Below are 18,913 nucleotides of genomic sequence, written 5' to 3'. Positions count from 1 at the left end.
AATATTTAACAGATGGTCTTCAATCTTTCCTCCAAAGCGATCCAGAGTGTGGGCTGAGGACTCTGCCAACTGCTTTTTCAAAACACGTACATTACTCAACTCCACATTCTGTCTCTGTACAGCTTCTTTGTCATTGTAGGGCAACATTCAAGGTTGACTTTCTCCATGTACCTACAAATCTGCCAAAAGGATAGCAGCCTTGAGTGGCTCATAAAGAACATAATGGGAATGCAACTACGTTGGGGGGGGGGGGAGCGATAATAACCTGCGGTGTAATCTAGATTTGAATTATAGCAAGACAATTTTGTCATTTTATTCTCAATTGCTTACCAGCCCACTTTCAGCCTTTTTATTATACATAGCATCTGTTTTGGAATCCAGTTCTGCTTGGATCTGGTCCCTTCTTTTCAGAACACCCTGAAATATGAAACAACGGAAATAAATGCATTAGAAATTTTGCACAGGTAATAGAATAGAATAGAATTTTATTATTTGTATGCCGCCCTTCTCCGGGAGGACTCAGGGCAGCGAACAATTCAAAAGGGGGAAAAAGGGGAACATAAAAACGAAATACAAATAATAAAAATAGGCAACAGTCGCACAACCATACATGTCGAGAGGGGAGGGAACTCATCAACCCCAGGCCTGCCAGCAAAGCCAGGTTTTGACGGCTTTTCGGAAGGCCTGGAGAGAGGTGAGGGTCCGAATCCCTGCGGGGAGTTCGTTCCAGAGGGCCGGAGCTGCCACAGAGAAGGCCCTCCCCCGGGTAATAGCCAGATGGCATTGGCTGGTAGATGGCACCCGGAGGAGGCCAACCCTGTGAGACCTAATGGGTCTGTGGGAGGTAATTGGCAGCAGGCGTTCTCTCAAGTACCCAGATCCAATACCATGAAGGGCTTCATAAGTTACGACTAGCACCTTGAAGCGTATCCGGACACTGATCGGTAACCAGTGCAGCTCGCGGAGGATAGGTGTAACGTGGGTGTACCGAGGTGCACCCACAATCGCTCGCGCGGCTGCATTCTGGACGAGTTGAAGTCTCCGAATACTCTTCAAGGGCTGCCCCCATGTAGAGCGCCATGTAATCCTGAGAATTCTTGTGTTCAGAGTCAAAGAGATTTTTGGTCCACAACTCTCTTATATGTAACACAAAGTTTCTGGGTTTTCCTGGCTGTCATTTTTCCTGTCTGCTTGACAGGAGAGGCTAAAAGCTTTATTGTTGCATTGGTACAAGTGGGTCCATAAAAAGCTGGGCTTTTTTTTTTTTTTTGCTCCTCAAAGAAAAAATGACATTTATTAAATGAGTGCTATTGCTTGCTCCCCACTATGAGAATCTACAGCTGAATGCAAGTCTTGCAGCTGTCAACAGAATAGAATGGGAAAGAAATGAAACCGAGAAGCTGTGTTAATGGAAGGATGAGCCACCCCCTGCCTGCACCAAATGCAGCCTAATTGTGCGGCTGAGGAGGAGTTTAAGGGTCCAACAAATGCAATAACATCCTTTAATTTCTCATCTCACCTTCCCTGCAATTAATCATACAACATAGCACAAGATAAGGGGTCCCATCAAATTGAATTCTAATGGGCCACACAGATGTTTCTCTGGACCTTGTTCAACTCATCCTGAGACGGTTTTCACGGAGTCTCCTCCATAAAGTGGCTTTTTTTTTTTTGTAAAGTCCTTTTGAAAGTACTGACATTCTGCTGTTCCCCGTGGTTTGCCCACCTGTCCTCCATCCTGTAGTAGAAGCCGTACAGAAAGTGATCCTAATTCAACCCCTGTAATTTGCATGGCTCTTCCTGTCTGACTCTCCTTATCTCAGTAGGCTTCTGCGGTCTTCATTAGGAGAACTATTTGGGCGAAGGGATTTTTATTGTGTTATCTAAATGTCAACTGAAAATGTCTCCTAAACGTGTAATTTCCATTTGCTGAACTAAGTCACCATGCACATGACAAATGAACCTCGGGCAATAGTAATACTGTCAATCTATATTAAACAATCTTTTCAAGTGCATCACTCAGGGCCTGAGTATTTGAAGGACCACTGTATCTCCAATAGTTGCTGCCTATCCTGTACGATCAGGCAGAGTAGATGTACTCCAGATTCTTCAATTGAACAGTGTCATTTACTTTCTGTCATGTTGCCTCCCCTGTGGAAGAACATCCCAGCAGTGATCCATATGGCTGTTCTCCCATAATCAGTGGTGGGTTTCAAAAATTTTTCGAACCTACTCTGTGGGTGTGGACTCCTTTGTGGGAGTGGCTTTCCGGCCATGTGACCTGGTGGGAGTGGCTTGCCGGCCATGTGTTTCTCTCTCTCTCTCTCTCTCTCTCTCTCTCTCTCTCTCTCTCTCTCTCCTTCCTTTTGTCTCTCTGTCCCTTTTTCCTTATTTTCTTTCATCTCTCTCATTTTTTCTTTTTCTTTTTTTATTTCTTTCTTTCTTCCTTTCTTTCTCTTTCTCTCTATGTGTGAGTCTGTCTGTCTGTCTGTCTGTGTGTGTCAGTGGTGGGTTTCAAAAAATTTTGGAACCTCTTCTGTAGGTGTGGCCTGCTTTCCGGGTCCACTGATGGAACCTCTTCTAACCGGTTTGGTAGATTTGATGAACCGGTTCTACTGAATAGGTGCGAACTGGTAGGAACCCACCTCTGCCCATAATGATACTTAGAAAGTTGCTGAAACCCTGCCTATTTTCCCACGCCCAGGAGTAGGAGGGATACTGAGCCAATGTAGACTTTAAAAAAAAAAAGATCTGTTATGGATTATTTTCATCTGGATTTCTTTTGACTTATTTCTCATGGAACTGAGGAGCTATGAAAAACTGCATTCCTTGTAGAGGCCAATACAAAAGTAGGTTTATAACCAGTGGTGGGATTCAGCTGGTTCGCACCAGTTCAGGCGAACCGATTGTTAAATTACACCGCCTCCCTCCTGTTCTCAAAGTGGATCCTGGGCAGAGGTGGGTTCCTAACAGTTCGCACCTATTCGGTAGAACCAGTTCGTCAAATCTACCGAACCGGTTAGAAGAGGTTCCACCAGTGGACCCGGAAAGCAGCCACACCTACAGAAGATGTTCCAAAATTTTTTGAAACCCACCACTGGTCCTTGGATGTGATTATTCTACACTATCATGCTCATGTTTATAAAACTCAGTGCCTCTGTTTACATCATATTCTTATGCATGCCAGTGCTGTGTGTGAGGTAATTTAAGGTGGTTTGACAAGTGTCGTCAGCATCTTCATATCCGGTCACATGGGCGGCAAGCCACTCCCATCCGGTCACATGGGCAGGAAGCCACTCCCACAAAGGAAGCCACACCCACAGAGTAGATTTGAACAATTTTTGAAACCCACCACTGATCCTGGGTGTTGTGCTGCAATGGAAAAATGGGCAACAGAGCAGCTGGCACGAGGGCAGGAGATGGCCGCTTTCTCTCTCTTTTCTCCCTGCTCTTCCTCCTTCCCTCATGCTGGCCACTTGGTTTCCCATTTCTCCACTGCAGCGCAGCACCCAAGATCCACTTTGATATTGGGGGGCGGGTGGCGGGTAATTTAACAACCGGTTCACCCTGGGTCTGGTTGGCCATTGTGGGAAGCGTGTCCTGCATGGGGAGCGGAGCTGGGGGATGGGGATGGGCCATTGTTAAAATTATTTGAATCCCGCCACTGTTTATAACGTAATTTGAAACTACAAATGCCTATAGATATTCTTTCTGTGAGTTAAAAAGTACCTTGATTCAAATGGAATCCCTCCTTTCCAAATATAGTTACCCAGCCATCTCATGCAGAAGGAAGTTCAAATGTGAAGACTTATATACTCTGGAAACCTACAATATTCTATTGTTAAAACAATCATTGATACTCACAAAACAATCATTGATACACCTCCCCCAAACTAACTAGCTTTATAATCATGGCTCTCTGTTGCCTTCTTGCTATTTTCTCCCTAGGGACCAGTAGATCATGTATAGTTAAGAGAAGAAAGAGGTGTATTTTGCAGGAAAGCACATAGACATCATGCAGGAAAAGAAAATACAATATAATCCTTTCCTGCAGGGCTAAACTACTAGCACTGACTAAGAAAACGCACCAGCAACTCATGGGAGCATCCATTGCAGCAATGACATCAGAGGAAATTCAGCTGTTTAACAGCTCCCAACCCACCTTACCATCAATATTTCATTATAAAGCAAATATTCATGTATGACAGGGAAGAAGCTTTCGGACAGAGCGGACATCCATTTGTCTGCAGCTTTGCAACACTGGTCGATGCCTGTAGCCATTCCTTTTAATGTATCTTCCAGATCTTCTTCCGAAGCAGACCAGAGTGTGTGAATTGGACCAAATTCCTTCATTTCATAAAAATAGTCTTGGGAAAAGGAAAGGGGGTGGGTGGGAGGAGAGAAAAGACACTCAGGACTTCATAATCTCCCAAGCAATTATCATAAAGAAACAGAAACTCTTTCTGAAGAATACAGATAGTCCCACACTTACAACAGTTCTTTCAATCACCGTTCAAAGTCATAACAGCACTGGAAAAAGTCACTTATGACCATTTTTCAGAGTTACCACCTTTGTACCATCCCTATGATCATGGATCAAAATTCAGTTGCTCGGCAACTGGTTCATACTTAGGACCATTGCTGGGAACATTATCCCAAGGTCATGGGAACAACTTTTTACAACCTTTTGACAAGCAAAGTTAATGGGGAAGCCAGTTTCACTTAACGGTTCACCGACAAAAGGGCGAACGACAAAAGCGTGCCCGACTAAACTGCGGTGACAAAACCGCGAGTTCTAAAGCGCGCCGACGAATGAGCGCTGAAGCGCGGCAACAACAGCGTGGCGACAGAAGCGCGCTGTAAACCTAACCCTAAACCTTACCTTAACTTAAATCGCGCTTCTGTCACCGCGCTGTTGTCGCCGCGTTAATGATGTCGCGGTTTTAGCGCCGCGTTTTGTCGGCGTGCTTTTGTTCTGCGTGCATTTGTCGGGTCACGTCACTTAACAAGTGGGTTACTAACTTATCAACTGAATTAATTTGCTTAAACAACTATGGCAAGAAAGGTTGTTAAATGGAGCAAAACTCATTAACAAATGTCTCACTTAACAACAGAAATTTTGGGCTCCATTATGGTCATACGTCAAGGACTACCTGTACTACAATCTGAAATGCTGGCATATAGCAGTAGCAATAGCACTTATATACCACTTCACAGTGCTTTAAAGCCCTCCCTAAGCAGTTTACAGATTCGGCATATTGCCCTCAACCATCTGGGTCCTCATTTTACTGACCCCGGAAGGATGAAAAGGTGAATCAACCTTAAGCCGGTGAGAATCGAACTGTCGACAGCTGGCAGCCGGCAGTCAGCAGAAGTAACCTGCAGTACTGCATTCTAACCACTGCGCCACCACAGCTTTTCATATAGAATCAAAAAGTTCAATAGCAATAGCAATAGCAGTTAGACTTATATACCGCTTCATAGGGCTTTCAGCCCTCTCTAAGCGATTTACAGAGTCAGCATATCGCCCCCACAGTCTGGGTCCTCATTTCACCCACCTCGGAAGGATGGAAGGCTGAGTCAACCTTGAGCCGGTGAGATTAGAACCGCTGAACTGCAGCTAACAGTCAGCTGAAGTGGCCTGCAGTACTGCCCCCTAACCACTGCGCCACCTCGGCTCTTCAATAGTAGAGACAGGTGATTCCTAGTTAACAACTGACCTGTTTAGCAAATGTTTGACGTTACATTGGTGGTAACAAAGTAACTTTATGACAGGTCCTCAAACTTACAACTATCGATGTGACCCAGGGTCAGGAGACTGTGATTCAGACACTTCACAATTGGTATGCGTTTATTAATGTCATAGCAGCCTGCAGTCACATGATCACCATCTGTGGGCTTCACAGCCAGCTTCCAACAAGCAAAGTTAATAGAGACGTTGGTAGTAAAATCACAAATTATGATCACAAAATGTCTCACTTAATGACCTGAATGATTTGCTTAATGACTGCAGCTAAACAGTTCTGGTACAGTCACAGGATGTTTCACTTAACTACTGCACTGCTTAGCAACAGAGGTCCGGTCCTAATTTTGGTCATTAAGTGAAGATTACCTGCATCTTTTCCCCTTCCTTCTCATCTTTCTCTACTTTCTCCCTCACAACAGTCACTCGGGCACTTGTGACCTCTAGGCTGGAATATTGCAATGTGCTCTACATGGGGCTGCCCTTGAAGAGCATCCGGCGACTTCAGCTAGTCCAGAACGCGGCCGCGCGAGTGATTGTGGGTGCACCTCGGTTCGCCCACATAACACCTATCCTCCGCGAGCTGCGCTGGCTACCTGTTAATCTCCGGGTGCGCTTCAGGGTGCTACTTGTCACTCATAAAGCCCTCCATGGTAGTGGATCTGCGTACTTGAGAGACCGCCTCCTGCCAATTACCTCCCTGCGACCAATTAGATCGCATAGATTAGGCCTCCTCCGAGTTCCATCTGCCAGTCAGTGCCGACTGGCAACTACACGGAGGAGAGCCTTTTCAGTAGTAGCTCCGACCCTTTGGAACGATCTCCCCGTGGAGATTCGTACCCTCACCACCGTCCAGACCTTCCGCACAGCCCTTAAGACCTGGCTAGCCCGTCAGGCCTGGGGATAAAGCTAATTTGTCCCCACCCGAATGATGAATGAATGTTGCTTACTATTTTACTTTTATGTATTGTTTGTGTCTATTGTCTGTACCCCCCCTTCCTTATTTTATGTAAGCCGCCCTGAGTCCCCTCAGGGAAAAGGGCGGCCTATAAATACTAATAAACTAAACTAAACTAAACTAAACTTTAACTCAATTAATGTTATTAATTATTGTTGTAATGTTTTTATTGGATTTCAATGATTCTAAGTTGTCTAGAATTGCTACCAGGCAGCCTAAGTTGAATTAATTAATTAAGAAATTTGGGGCCATCTTACCAAACATCAATTTGCAAAAGATTCCCATTTAAGGATATTCAAACATATGGATGCAAGTTTAAGCCAGCTTTAAATTAAAAAACAAAAAACAAAAAAAACTTTTGCTTTTGCATTCAAAATATATTACGAACTATGGAAATGGTAGTAGCTTAGTATGTGAATTGCTAGATAAAATCCATGTAAGAATTATTAAAATATTGTGCCTGAAGCACTTTTAAAAAAAATCTGAAAAACAATATATAAATGATATTTTTTTTAAAAGGAGCTATATTAAGGGTATGCACACAGAACATTTCACATCGTTTATGTGCCCAGAATAAAAGCTTGCTCACAAAAAGCATATGCACTGCTAAATCTGCTAATTTGTCCTTAAAATCCTAAAGAATTCCTGGATTGGCTTTTCGTATTTCATATTGGCTTCCATGGCAACTTCCTGGCATTATTTTCCCTCCCCTTATCCAGGATTGACAAGGCTGATTGCCAAGTCCTACACTCTGGCCACAGATTTCTCCACAGCTCGGGATTCAGAAAACAACCTTTTCCTTGTAAAACTGTTGGCACCATTATTGCTCTGAGCCTGGTAAAATGCTTTTTCCCGAGGGGGCGGGGAGAGGGAAGGAATTGTTTTAATGATACAGTAGACTTGAACCATCTGTTAATTTTTTAACAACAACAACAACAACAACAACAAAAAAGCTGTTTTGAAAAAGAACACAGACCATGGACAAAATGCGAGACCACCTCTAGAAAAACTTCTTATACATTGCTGCCAATGTTTTCCTTCTTAAAGTTTACTTTACTTATTCTTTAGTAGTGTATATATATATAGGCTTTTATTCACAAGCTGAAGGCAATGTATATAATTGCTACATGCATGTGGATATAATTGCTACATGCATGTGGAGTGTTACAAGGCAACACTCCTCTTCCTGGCAATTAAAAATTGAAAAGTTGGCATCATTAGGAACTGGTGTTTTTCCCCCCACCCCCTAAGCTTAATTATCATGTAAGGAATTGGGCTTATATTTAGTGGAGCTCAGTGTTCAGGGGATGGAAAATTAAGCATCTTCCGCTTCATTTCTGTGCCTGAAAATTCACCTGTTCCCTTGTTCACTCGCATATATACAGCATTTTCTTTGGGAAACTTCCTTTTACTGGCACCAGCCTAAAATTTTAAATCTGAAACCTGTAATTTAAAAAGCAATGTGGTAGGTGGGTGGATTTTTCTGGGAGCTACAGCACATAAGGAAAGAAAAGCCAATTCTTCTTTCCCAAGCTGCAATCTTCTTAAATGGGAGAGAAAATTATATTGATGGGTTTTTAACGAAATTCAGCGACTTGGGAAACAGATTGGAAATCAAGGCGAAGTTGATCCATACAGTTGGCCATGTGTCTTTTTGAAAACATCACCCACATTCTTAATTGCTCTCTCCACAGGAGATGGCAATCCCTCTTTCTTTCTTTCTTTCTTTCTTTCTTTCTTTCTTTCTTTCTTTCTTTCTTTCTTTCTTTCTTTCTTTCTTTCTCTTTCTTTCTTTCTCTTTCTTTCTTTCTTCCTTCCTTCCTTCCTTTCCTTCCTCCCTTCCTTCCTTTTTAAAGTTCTGAGTAATTGGCCACGTAGCCAGGCATTAGATGAATTGGTGTGAGAGATCTGCCACCGACAGCAAATAGCTGCTATGTAAGTGGCACCTTTGATGGCAGGGTACAAATTATCTGAAAAGGACACCAACCAGTTTCTGCCCGTCTCCATAGAGCATTTTCTCAGACAGTTCCTTTCAAAGGAAGAAGGAAAAGGGTGATCCTAACTTCTGTCCTTATAACCCTCTTTCCCACATCAATTCATGCTCGATGTGGAAAAGAATGAAATTCTGTATTTGGGTTTTACCGATGAGACTGATAGATCTTTATAGAAATTGCTTGTTTGTAATATTATGAAAAATAAAAAAAAAGTTGTGATTTGATGTTGATGCCTTATTTTACTGTAACAGAGAGAGTCGGAAGTCAGTGGTTCTTTTTCTTTCTTTTTCTTATCTTTCCTCACTTCTCCTCTCCTACCCCATCTACTGCTTTCCTATTTACTTTGTATTTTGTATTTTATAATATCCTGTTTCCCCAAAAATAAGACCTCCCCGGATAATAAGCCCTATCAGGCTTTTGAAAGCATGCGCTAAAATAAGGCTTCCCCTAAAATATTTAAATGCATGGGTGGGAAGCGGGGAACATGCCCCACATGAATCTGCCATCCACGTGGAACAGCCTCGCAGGGGCTGCTCCTGCAACCCTACCTAGTGCGCCCCTTCTCCTAGTGGTGGCCACAAAAAGAGTGACAGGACCAGCGACACTAGGGCCGGCAAGAATGTGCCAGAAACAGAGACAGAACGTCCTGCCCTCTCTGGACCAGCTGATCCACGGGCTGCGTGGTTAAGGAGCCTCCTGCACCTCAAAAATAATAAGACCTCCCACAAAATAAGACCAAGCATTTATTTTGGGCATCAAAAGAAAAGAAGACCCTGTCTTATTTTCAGGGAAACACGGTACTTTATAATTCAATTAAAAAATGTGGACTAACCCCCATTCTTACACAGAAGTCAGGACTTACAGCAGAGGTGGGTTCCTACCAGTTCGCACCTATTCAGTAGAACCGGTTCGTCAAATCTACCGAACCGGTTAGAAGAGCTTCCACCAGTGGACCCGGAAAGCAGGCCACAGCTACAGAAGAGGTTCCAAAATTCTTTGAAACCCACCACTGGTCCTTGGATATGATTATTCTACACTATCATGCTCATATTTATAAAACTCAGTGCCTCTGTGAAAGGTAAGGATGACTACTGCGTTTGTGGTGCAATCAGAACATTGCGTGTGTTGAAGTTGTTTTAACACAAACCAAAGATGCCTTTTAAAAAACAAGTTTACATCATATTCTTATGCATGCCAGTGCTGTGTGTGAGGTAATTTAAGGTGGTTCTGACAAGTGTCGTCGGCATCTTCATATCCGGTCACATGGGCGGCAAGCCACTCCCATCCGGTCACATGGGTGGCAAGCCACTCCCACAAAGGAGACCACACCCACAGAGTAGGTTCAAACAATTTTTGAAACCCACCACTGACTTACAGGAACAGCTGTTAACTTCTTCCATTTTTTACTCCATGTCAGTGTCAAAGCTGTTAAAACCAATAGTTCTGCTGGAATTATTTCAGAGAAAAAAAGTATTCCCTGTGATTTTCCATTTGTCAGGTGCACAGAACAGGTCTATAGGTCTATAACTTGTCTTGCTATGAAGTTTTACAATTTGGCAGGGGGAAACATGGTCAATCTATATACCCCAAGATTAGTTTCACCTTCCCCCCCACTCCCCGCCCCCCGGTCCACCAACCTTTTTTTTCTTTGTAAACTCGTTGGGAGATTTTGTTCAATAGATTGATTTTCTGGTTAAACACATCCACATAGTCACTCATTTCTGTAAATATTTCCGGGCGGTTTTTCACAGCACAGCCTCGCATTGATGAAGCCACCGCCTTGACTGTTTGACCCATTCTGCTAAGTAAGCCGGGGCCCTGCTTCCGGTGAGATGAAAGTTCCTAAAAATTAAAAGAGGAAATCCAATTTCAGGATGGATAAATGGCTCTTCTTGTAGAATCAATTTAATGTAACGAAAGCCCACATCCACAGCAGAACCCCGAGCACAATCTCAAAACAATATTGAGGTCACACATAGCAGGCCTATGTGATTCACAAACTTAGACTTAAAATAACTTTATTGTTACTTTAAATCAGGGGTGAAAGCCACTTATCTTTGCTACTGGTTCAGTAGCAATGTGAGCATGTGCAGAGCATCAAAATGGCGTCCGGGCGGAGCCTGCTACTGAGCGTGCCTGGCAAGCGAGTAAGTGAACAGTGAGGTAAGCGAACAGTGAGGGGAGGAATCTGCTGTGCTGCGTGATTAGATTAGCTAGAAAGCAGGAAATCCTGCTTTCTAGCTAATATAAATCGTGTTGCACAGCTGATCGTTGGAAAAACCAGTTCGCCTGAACCAGTAGCATTTTTTTTTGCTACCGGTTCGGGCGAAACAGTCTGAACTGGTAGCATTTCACCCCTGCTTTAAATGTACACTAATCAACGTATGTTAAAATGAAATTTTGTTGCATAGAGCTCTCAAAGGGTCAACACCTCCAATTTACACTTCATAAATATGACAAAAATATCCAAAATTTTGAAGAACCAATAATGTTGGATACATGGGAAAAGATCTGGGTAAGAAATGTAAAGTTTACACAAGCCCAACATTTGAGAGAAAACTTTTATAAGATGTTTTTATAGAGGAGGCATTTAGATCCTAAAAAACTGGCCTCTATGTATCCAAATTTACAACCTAAATGCTGGAGATGTGATTGTGCTGATGCTACATACTATCATATATGGTGTACTTGTAAAAAGGTTAAAGCATTTTGGATAAAAATATGGTGGATTATGCAAAATGTTCTTTAAAAAAGGATAAAGTTTACCCCTCAGTTACTTTTGTTAGGTATAATTACTGATTGTACAGTTGTAGAGATTAACCTGATTTTGCATTTAATAACCGCAGCAAGACTGCTGGTGGCGTAATACTGGAAGAAGGAAGATTTGCCTACTATTCAAGAATGGACATTGAAAGTAACAAACCTAGCAGAGATGGCCAAAATATCAGCATATCTCAAGGACCATTCAAACGAGAGATATAAACTGGAGTGGAGAAGATGGATTGACTATACTCAAAATAAATATGGGACTAAGAAATTCCAGATAGCTTATGACTAAAGAAACAAGGAATGATATAATTTGTTTAGAGCTGGCCTAGCAAAGAGGAGTTAAAGCTCAAATGAAGGATGATATTAACTTTTTTTTAAAGTTTATTTTAGAATGTTTTTGTTAAAGATTTATATCCTGCATTGGTTCTGGGAAGTGGGGGGGGGGGAGAGGTGGAAGGTTGGGGGGGTTGGGGGGGGAAGGAAGTAAATATTTGTAAAAGTTTTTTTTTTCCAAAATTCTCAATTAAAAAAAATAAATATGACAAAAATATAAACAAACAAAAAAACATGCATATATCCACATGTAGTATACGACACACAGAAACAGCACAGTCTCGTTCGGATGTTTAAATGCACACGGCGAGAAAAGCAAATCACACAGAGTCACTAAGAACAGCTGTCACCTAACTCCCTCTGACGATTTCTTTGAATGTCACCATTTAATCAATGATCGTAAAAGTAAAATTATGTGTCAGGGCTGCTTCACTCAGTAACCAAGAAAGAAACCACTCAACTCCATTTTGCAGAATTAAGAGTACTTTTAGTGGTTCTAATAGTAACTAAGCAAAGCAGGATCTGAGACAAAAGTGCGCGCAATCATAGATATCAATATGTGACCCATTCCCCTCCCCTTGGTAACCCCAGCCCATAGTCCAATCCAATTACTCCACAGGTGTCATGTCGGAAACATCTTCAAGGTTCAAGGTTCATTTTATTTATATGCCGCCCTATTCCCGGCGGGACTCAGGGCGGCGCACAAACCCAAGGGAGGGGAAGGGAAGCACAAAGAACTACAACAAAAAAGTACAAGGGAATTTAAAGCAACCAACAGCCACACGATTCGAGAGCGGAAGGGAACTCATCGACCCCAGGCCTGCCGACACAGCCAGGTTTTAACGGCTTTTCGGAAGGCCTGGAGAGAGGTAAGGGTCCGAATCTCTGCGGGGAGCTCGTTCCAAAGGGCCGGAGCCGCCACAGAGAAGGCCCTCCCCCGGGTAGTAGCCAGATGACATTGGTTAGTAGATGGAACCCGGAGGAGGCCTAATCTGTGTGATCTAATGGGTCTTTGGGAGGTAATTGGCAGCAGGCGGTCTCTCAAGTACCCAGGTTCAAAAATCATCATCAGGTTGGTATGCTGGACAGTTGGCCTTGGCGGGAAACTCCCTCCCTGCCACATGCGCAGTAGATGGTGAGAACAACTCCTTTCTTACAGTCACTCCTGTACAGAATATTTCCCACACCCAAATACTATGCCCCCCCCCTCCCCATTTCAATGGCAGCTGAAAAGCAAGCAGCAAAACAGAGGCTGACATCGTGGTTTTATTTTAGATTAAGTGTACAGCAATTAAAAGCATAAAAATCACAATTACATCACAATATCCATGCAATCCATTTTCTCCCCAAACATCTAAACATCTATCTATAGCAAAACTTGAAACTACACTGAAAGGTGAATGCATAAATGCAGCTCATCATTTGCAGCTCGTCATAACCTGTCTTTGTGTTACATGCAACCACAACCAGTGTTTTCCATTTTGACTGTATTAAGCTTCTGGCCAGGCGCCTGCGAGAATCTCTCTGTAAGGCCAGGAGGGGAAAGTAGCAATAAGGGAGGAAAGAGAGTCAATTTGATGTAGTGGTGAATGTCCTGTCCCATAGGAACCAGAAAATGGTGAGTTCCAGTTTCCCTTCAGCCATGAAGGCCAGTTGGGTAACTTTGGGTCAGTCAACCTGACTAATATCCCATAATTACAATACAATACAATACAATAGCAGAGTTGGAAGGGACCTTGGAGGTCTTCTCTACATGGGGCAGCCCTTGAAGAGTATTCGGAAATTCCAACTCGTCCAGAATGCAGCCGCACGAGCGATTGTGGGTGCACCTCGGTACACCCACGTTACACCGATCCTCCGTGAGCTGCACTGGCTACCGATCGGTCTCCGGATACGCTTCAAAGTGCTAGTCGTAACTTATAAAGCCCTTCATGGTATTGGACCTGGGTACTTGAGAGACCGCCTGCTGCCAATTACCTCCCAAAGACCCGTTAGATCACACAGGGTCGGCCTCCTCCGGGTTCCGTCCACCAGCCAATGCCACCTGGCTACTACCCGGGGGAGGGCCTTCTCTGTGGCAGCTCCGGCCCTTTGGAACGAACTCCCCGCGGAGATCCGGACCCTCACCTCTCTCCAGGCCTTCCGGAAAGCCGTCAAAACCTGGCTGTGCCGGCAGGCCTGGGGTTGATGAGTTCCCCTCCCCTCTCGACTTGTATGGTTGTATGATTCTTGTTTATTTTAATCATGTGTATTGTGTTTTATGTTCCCTTTTCCCCTTTTGAGTTGTTCGCTACCCTGAGTCCCTCCTGGAGAAGGGCGGCATACAAATAAACTAAATCTTAATCTTAAATCTTAATCTTCTAGTCCAACCCCCTGCCTAGGCAGGAAACCCTATACCGTTTCAGACAAATGGCTATCCAACATCTTCTTAAAGACTTCCAATGTTGGGGCATTCACAACTCCTGGAGGCAAGCTGTTCCAATTGTTGTTGTGGGGAAAATAGGAGGAGGAAGCAATATCGGTAGGTTCACCCGCTGGAGGTATGCAGGTGGCCCTGAGCCCAAAATTTATGTTGCTGAGAGGTTTTCCCCATTTTATGACCTTTCATGTTACAGTTGTTAAGTGAATCCTTGCAGTTGTTAAGTTAGCAAACCTGGTTGTTAAATGAATCTGGCTTCCCCATTAGCTATCTGAATATCGGAAGGTTTCATTACCTCTGTTTGTGCAGTAAGAAAAATTTTGAAGTCCTCATTAAAAGTTAAAGTAGGATGATCAGCAATCCGGTTTAAAAACTTATGCAAAGCTTTCCTTCTTGTTTCAATGAATTCTTCATTAAATCGTTCCACAACTCCTTTCATTATGAATTTTTCAGGCAACGGCTAAAGAAAGAAAGAAGTGAAGAAGGAAACTAATTAAGGTGCATTCATGCATAGATACCTAAACCGCAACGCTAAAAATACAATTTCTATGCATACTACGCCTTAAAATGGAATGACTCACGGCTCTTTCTGTATCGGCACAAAAAGTAACAGAGAAGGTGGGTAGAGAGAAATCTTTGTTAACATATCCACATTTTCACTTTAGCAACTTTGTCTGTTTTGGGGGCAAGATTCAAAACATGATTGGAATAAAATGGCATGATGCCATCATTCACTTTACAAAAAACACTGTTGTCTCATTATAACTAACCCAATATGGAAACAGTCCCAAAACTCTATTCTCTGGTAAAATTGGACGTTGCCAATTTTAGTGCTCTATCTCTGGAACCCAGTTTTCTATGGAAGCCAATAAAAAGTCTTACAGGAATAATAAGTGTTGGATGCGCTTCTTCAAGTCTTCCTTTCAACCAAAGAAAGTCCTGATAGCGTCTTCTAACGTCATACTCACTGGAGTCAAATTCACCACGAGTTGTCTGAAAAGAAAAACATAAAGTGAAAAAACAAAACAAAATGAGAAACTTATGTTACATATATGGTCGCAATAATAATAGATGACTAGGGAAGGAATCAAATGAAATCATATATAATACTGAGAATTCACAACATATAGGATTCATCATTCAGGTCTTGTTTGTAGTCCAGGTCAAACCCACTAAGACCGGATGCTTTCTTTCATTCCTTTCACTGAATATTTGTGATCTAAAAACTGCCCATATAACTTTCTCACTACTTTAAGCTGATTCTTCCAAGCAATAACTCAGGTACTATACAACTCTGGGTATCAAGCAGGCCAGGGGTGGGTTTCAAAAATTGTTCGAACCACCTCTGTGGGCGTGGCCTCCTTTGTGGGAGTGGCTTGCCGCCCATGTGACCGGATGGGAGTGGCTTGCCGCCCATGTGACCGGATGGGAGTGGCTTGCCGCCCATGTGACCGGATGGGAGTGGCTTGCCGCCCATGTGACCGGATGGGAGTGGCTTGCCGCCCATGTGACCGGATGGGAGTGTCCAAGACGATGTTATTACTAGATATTACTAATTACTAGATATTATTAATATTACTAGATCATTATTAATGCATAGATAACTGTGGGACATTACACACCCACCCACACCCACAAACTATGACAGTGCTAGGAAAACACCAAAAAAATAAAAATTCCCCCCCCCCCAAAAAAAAGACTGCCAATGAAACCAGTTTTTTTTTTTTCCTAAGCCTAAGAACAGGAAAGACAAAGTCACTGGAATAAAAACCATCAAGGCAATGTGGAAAATTATAAAGGACAGGCACTCACAGAACCATCAACCACCTCAGAATTACCTAAACAAGTAAGGTGACCAGATTTTCAGATTGATAAAGAGGGACACCATTGACCGGAGGGGGGGGGAGCTAGGCCGCGGCAGTTACTGCCAGCCCGCGACCTCGCTAGGGACGTCTGGTCACCTTAATTATATACATCCTCTCTCTCTCTCTCTATCCATCCATCCATCTGTCTAACTGCCTGCCTATCTAGTTATGGTATCCCTCTCCCTCTTTCCCCCTCTCTTTCTCCATCCATCTATCTGCTTGCCTACCTATCTCTCTCTCTTTCTCTCTATCCATCCGTCTATCTGCCTGCCTATCTGTCTATCTAGTTATGGTCTCTCTCTCTCTCTCCCTCTCCCTCCCTCATTATCATCTATCTCAGTGTTTCTCCACCTTTTTATAAAAATATTTTTTTTTAATTTTTTTTGTTACAGACGACACATGCCCACAACAATAAAAACAAAACAAAACAAAAAGAAAAAAACCCATCATCACATATAGCATGTCGTTTGGTTACAAGTGTTTTAACATTTATCATTCTTATACATTTATTATTTCATTTAATAGGTTATAATATACAGTTTGGGTTGCTTTGTTTACCATCCCTTCCTCCTGTTATAACACCACCTTATTTTCCCTTTCTTTTCTCCCTCCCTTCTCTACTTTCCTCCTTCTTCCTCTCCTTCCCCTTCCTTCTTCCCTTACCTTTCTCCTACTCCTGCTCTTCCTCTTCCCCTTTCTACCCTCTCTCCCCCTCTTTCTCTCCTTTCCATCCTCCTCTCCTTACCTCTTTCTTCTTTCCCCCATCTTCCTTTCATTCTCTCCTCCTTTCTCCCTTTCTCCCAACTCCCTTTCTGGGAGTTGAAGTCCACACACTTTCAAGTCTCCAAGGTGGAGAAAGACTGATCTATCTAATTAATATAATTATTTCTCCCTCTCTTTTTCACTCTCTTTCCAGCGCATACAGGCAAATGCATAGGGCAGCCCACCTCACACACAGGTAACTCCGGGCGGCTTACGGGAAGAGGACAGCTCACCCACGCGGGGGGGGGGGCAGGATTTCGCCAAGAAAAGTTAACTTTCCTGCGAAAGGGGCCGGCAGCCCTCTCAGCTCTTCCCGGCCGGGAAGACCTCCCCCCACTTCCACTCCTGCGACCCTCCTCCTGCCTCCTCGGAGCTTCAAGCAAGCTAACTGGGAAGGCCGGGGAAGAAGAAGAAACGGCAGCGCGAGGTCAGCGGTCCTTGGGGGCGCGGCGGAAGCCCTGCAAAAGTGCTCCTTTCCCGGCTCGGCTGCCATTGCTGCTGCTGCGGGCGGAAGGAGAGGAGGAGGAGGAAGAAAATAAAGCGGCGGGATGGTCCCTGCAGCCGCCGACGCGGGAAAGGTGCGCTTTGACAGCCCTGCCAAAGCGCTCCTTTCCCGGCTCGGCTGCCACTGCTGCTGCTGCGGGCGGAAGGAGAGGAGGAGGAGGAAGAAAATAAAGCGGCGGGATGGTCCCTGCAGCCGCCGATGCGGGAAAGGTGCGCTTTGACAGCCCTGCCAAAGCGCTCCTTTCCCGGCTCGGCTGCCATTGCTGCTGCTGCGGGCGGAAGGAGAGGAGGAGGAGGAAGAAAATAAAGCAGCGGGATGGTCCCTGCAGCCGCCGACGCGGGAAAGGTGCGCTTTGACAGCCCTGCCAAAGCGCTCCTTTCCCGGCTCGGCTGCCACTGCTGCTGCTGCGGGCGGAAGGAGAGGAGGAGGAGGAAGAAAATAAAGCGGCAGGATGGTCCCTGCAGCCACCGACGCGGGAAAGGTGCGCTTTGACAGCCCTGCCAAAGCGCTCCTTTCCCGGCTCGGCTGCCATTGCTGCTGCTGCGGGCGGAAGGAGAGGAGGAAGAAAATAAAGCGGCGGGATGGTCCCTGCAGCCGCCGACGCGGGAAAGGTGCGCTTTGACAGCCCTGCCAAAGCGCTCCTTTCCCGGCTCGGCTGCCACTGCTGCTGCTGCGGGCGGAAGGAGAGGAGGAGGAGGAAGAAAATAAAGCGGCGGGATGGTCCCTGCAGCCGCCGACGCGGGAAAGGTGCGCTTTGACAGCCCTGCCAAAGCGCTCCTTTCCCGGCTCGGCTGCCATTGCTGCTGCTGCGGGCGGAAGGGGAGGAGGAGGAGGAGGAAGGTAAAGCGGTGGGGTGGTCCCTGCAGCCGCCGAGGCGGGAAAGGTGCGCTTTGACAGGGCTTCCTCTCCGGAGAGGCGTTTTTTAAAAAGAAAAACCCTGCAGGCACCCAGCGACAGGGGCTAGGAGCTAGGAACCCGGAAGTTAATTACTTCCGGGTTCACTGACGAACCGGATCGCAAGAACCGGTGCGAACCGGTAGGAACCCACCCCTGAAGCAGGCCCTCTAACTATGCATGTTCTAAAATTTTACATAATATTCTAGCATAAAAATCTTTGCACTCTACATCTGCAGGGCACCACTTGAAGAAGGCTGTTCCAAACTAAGCTTTCCAACAACTTTAGAAGAAATGCCAGAGATCTTGAAATGAACACAAAACTTGAGCCCTAGAAGATATAGTAAGGCTCACTTCCAAAGAGAAATCATGCATGAATTGGCTGTGCTACAGCAGGAACATGGGAAAGAAAATATGGTTGCCAAAATGTAGCTCCAAAATACTTAAGCACAAATTGCGGATAAATATAGAGTTGAAATGAAAAGACTGTATGTACAGGAACAATCTAGAACCGTGATGGCCAACCTGTGGCACGGGTGCCAGAGGTGGCATGCAGAGTCCTCTCTGTGGGCCAGGGGTGGGTTTCAAAATTTTTTAGAACTTCTTCTGTAGGTGTGGCCTGCTTTGTGGGAGTGGCTTGTCGACCATGTGGCCTGGTGGGAGTGGCTTGG

At 44.5% G+C, this 18,913-nt stretch overlaps 1 protein-coding gene across 1 annotated transcript in view; it reads right to left on the bottom strand.

Annotated features, from left to right (window-relative positions):
* Window positions 1–18,913, bottom strand: part of SNX7 (sorting nexin 7) — a 72,975-nt gene that overhangs the window by 27,837 nt on the left and 26,225 nt on the right. The window contains 5 exon segments of the mRNA XM_032218361.1: window positions 331–417; window positions 4,168–4,367; window positions 10,333–10,537; window positions 14,512–14,676; window positions 15,099–15,209. Coding sequence (XP_032074252.1) covers window positions 331–417; window positions 4,168–4,367; window positions 10,333–10,537; window positions 14,512–14,676; window positions 15,099–15,209 — 768 coding nt within the window.

The sequence above is a fragment of the Thamnophis elegans genome, chromosome 5 (genome assembly GCF_009769535.1).
Source record: "Thamnophis elegans isolate rThaEle1 chromosome 5, rThaEle1.pri, whole genome shotgun sequence".
NCBI lineage: Eukaryota > Metazoa > Chordata > Lepidosauria > Squamata > Colubridae > Thamnophis > Thamnophis elegans.
Note: the sequence above shows the minus strand (reverse complement) of the source record. Positions and strands in the feature narration are given on the sequence as shown.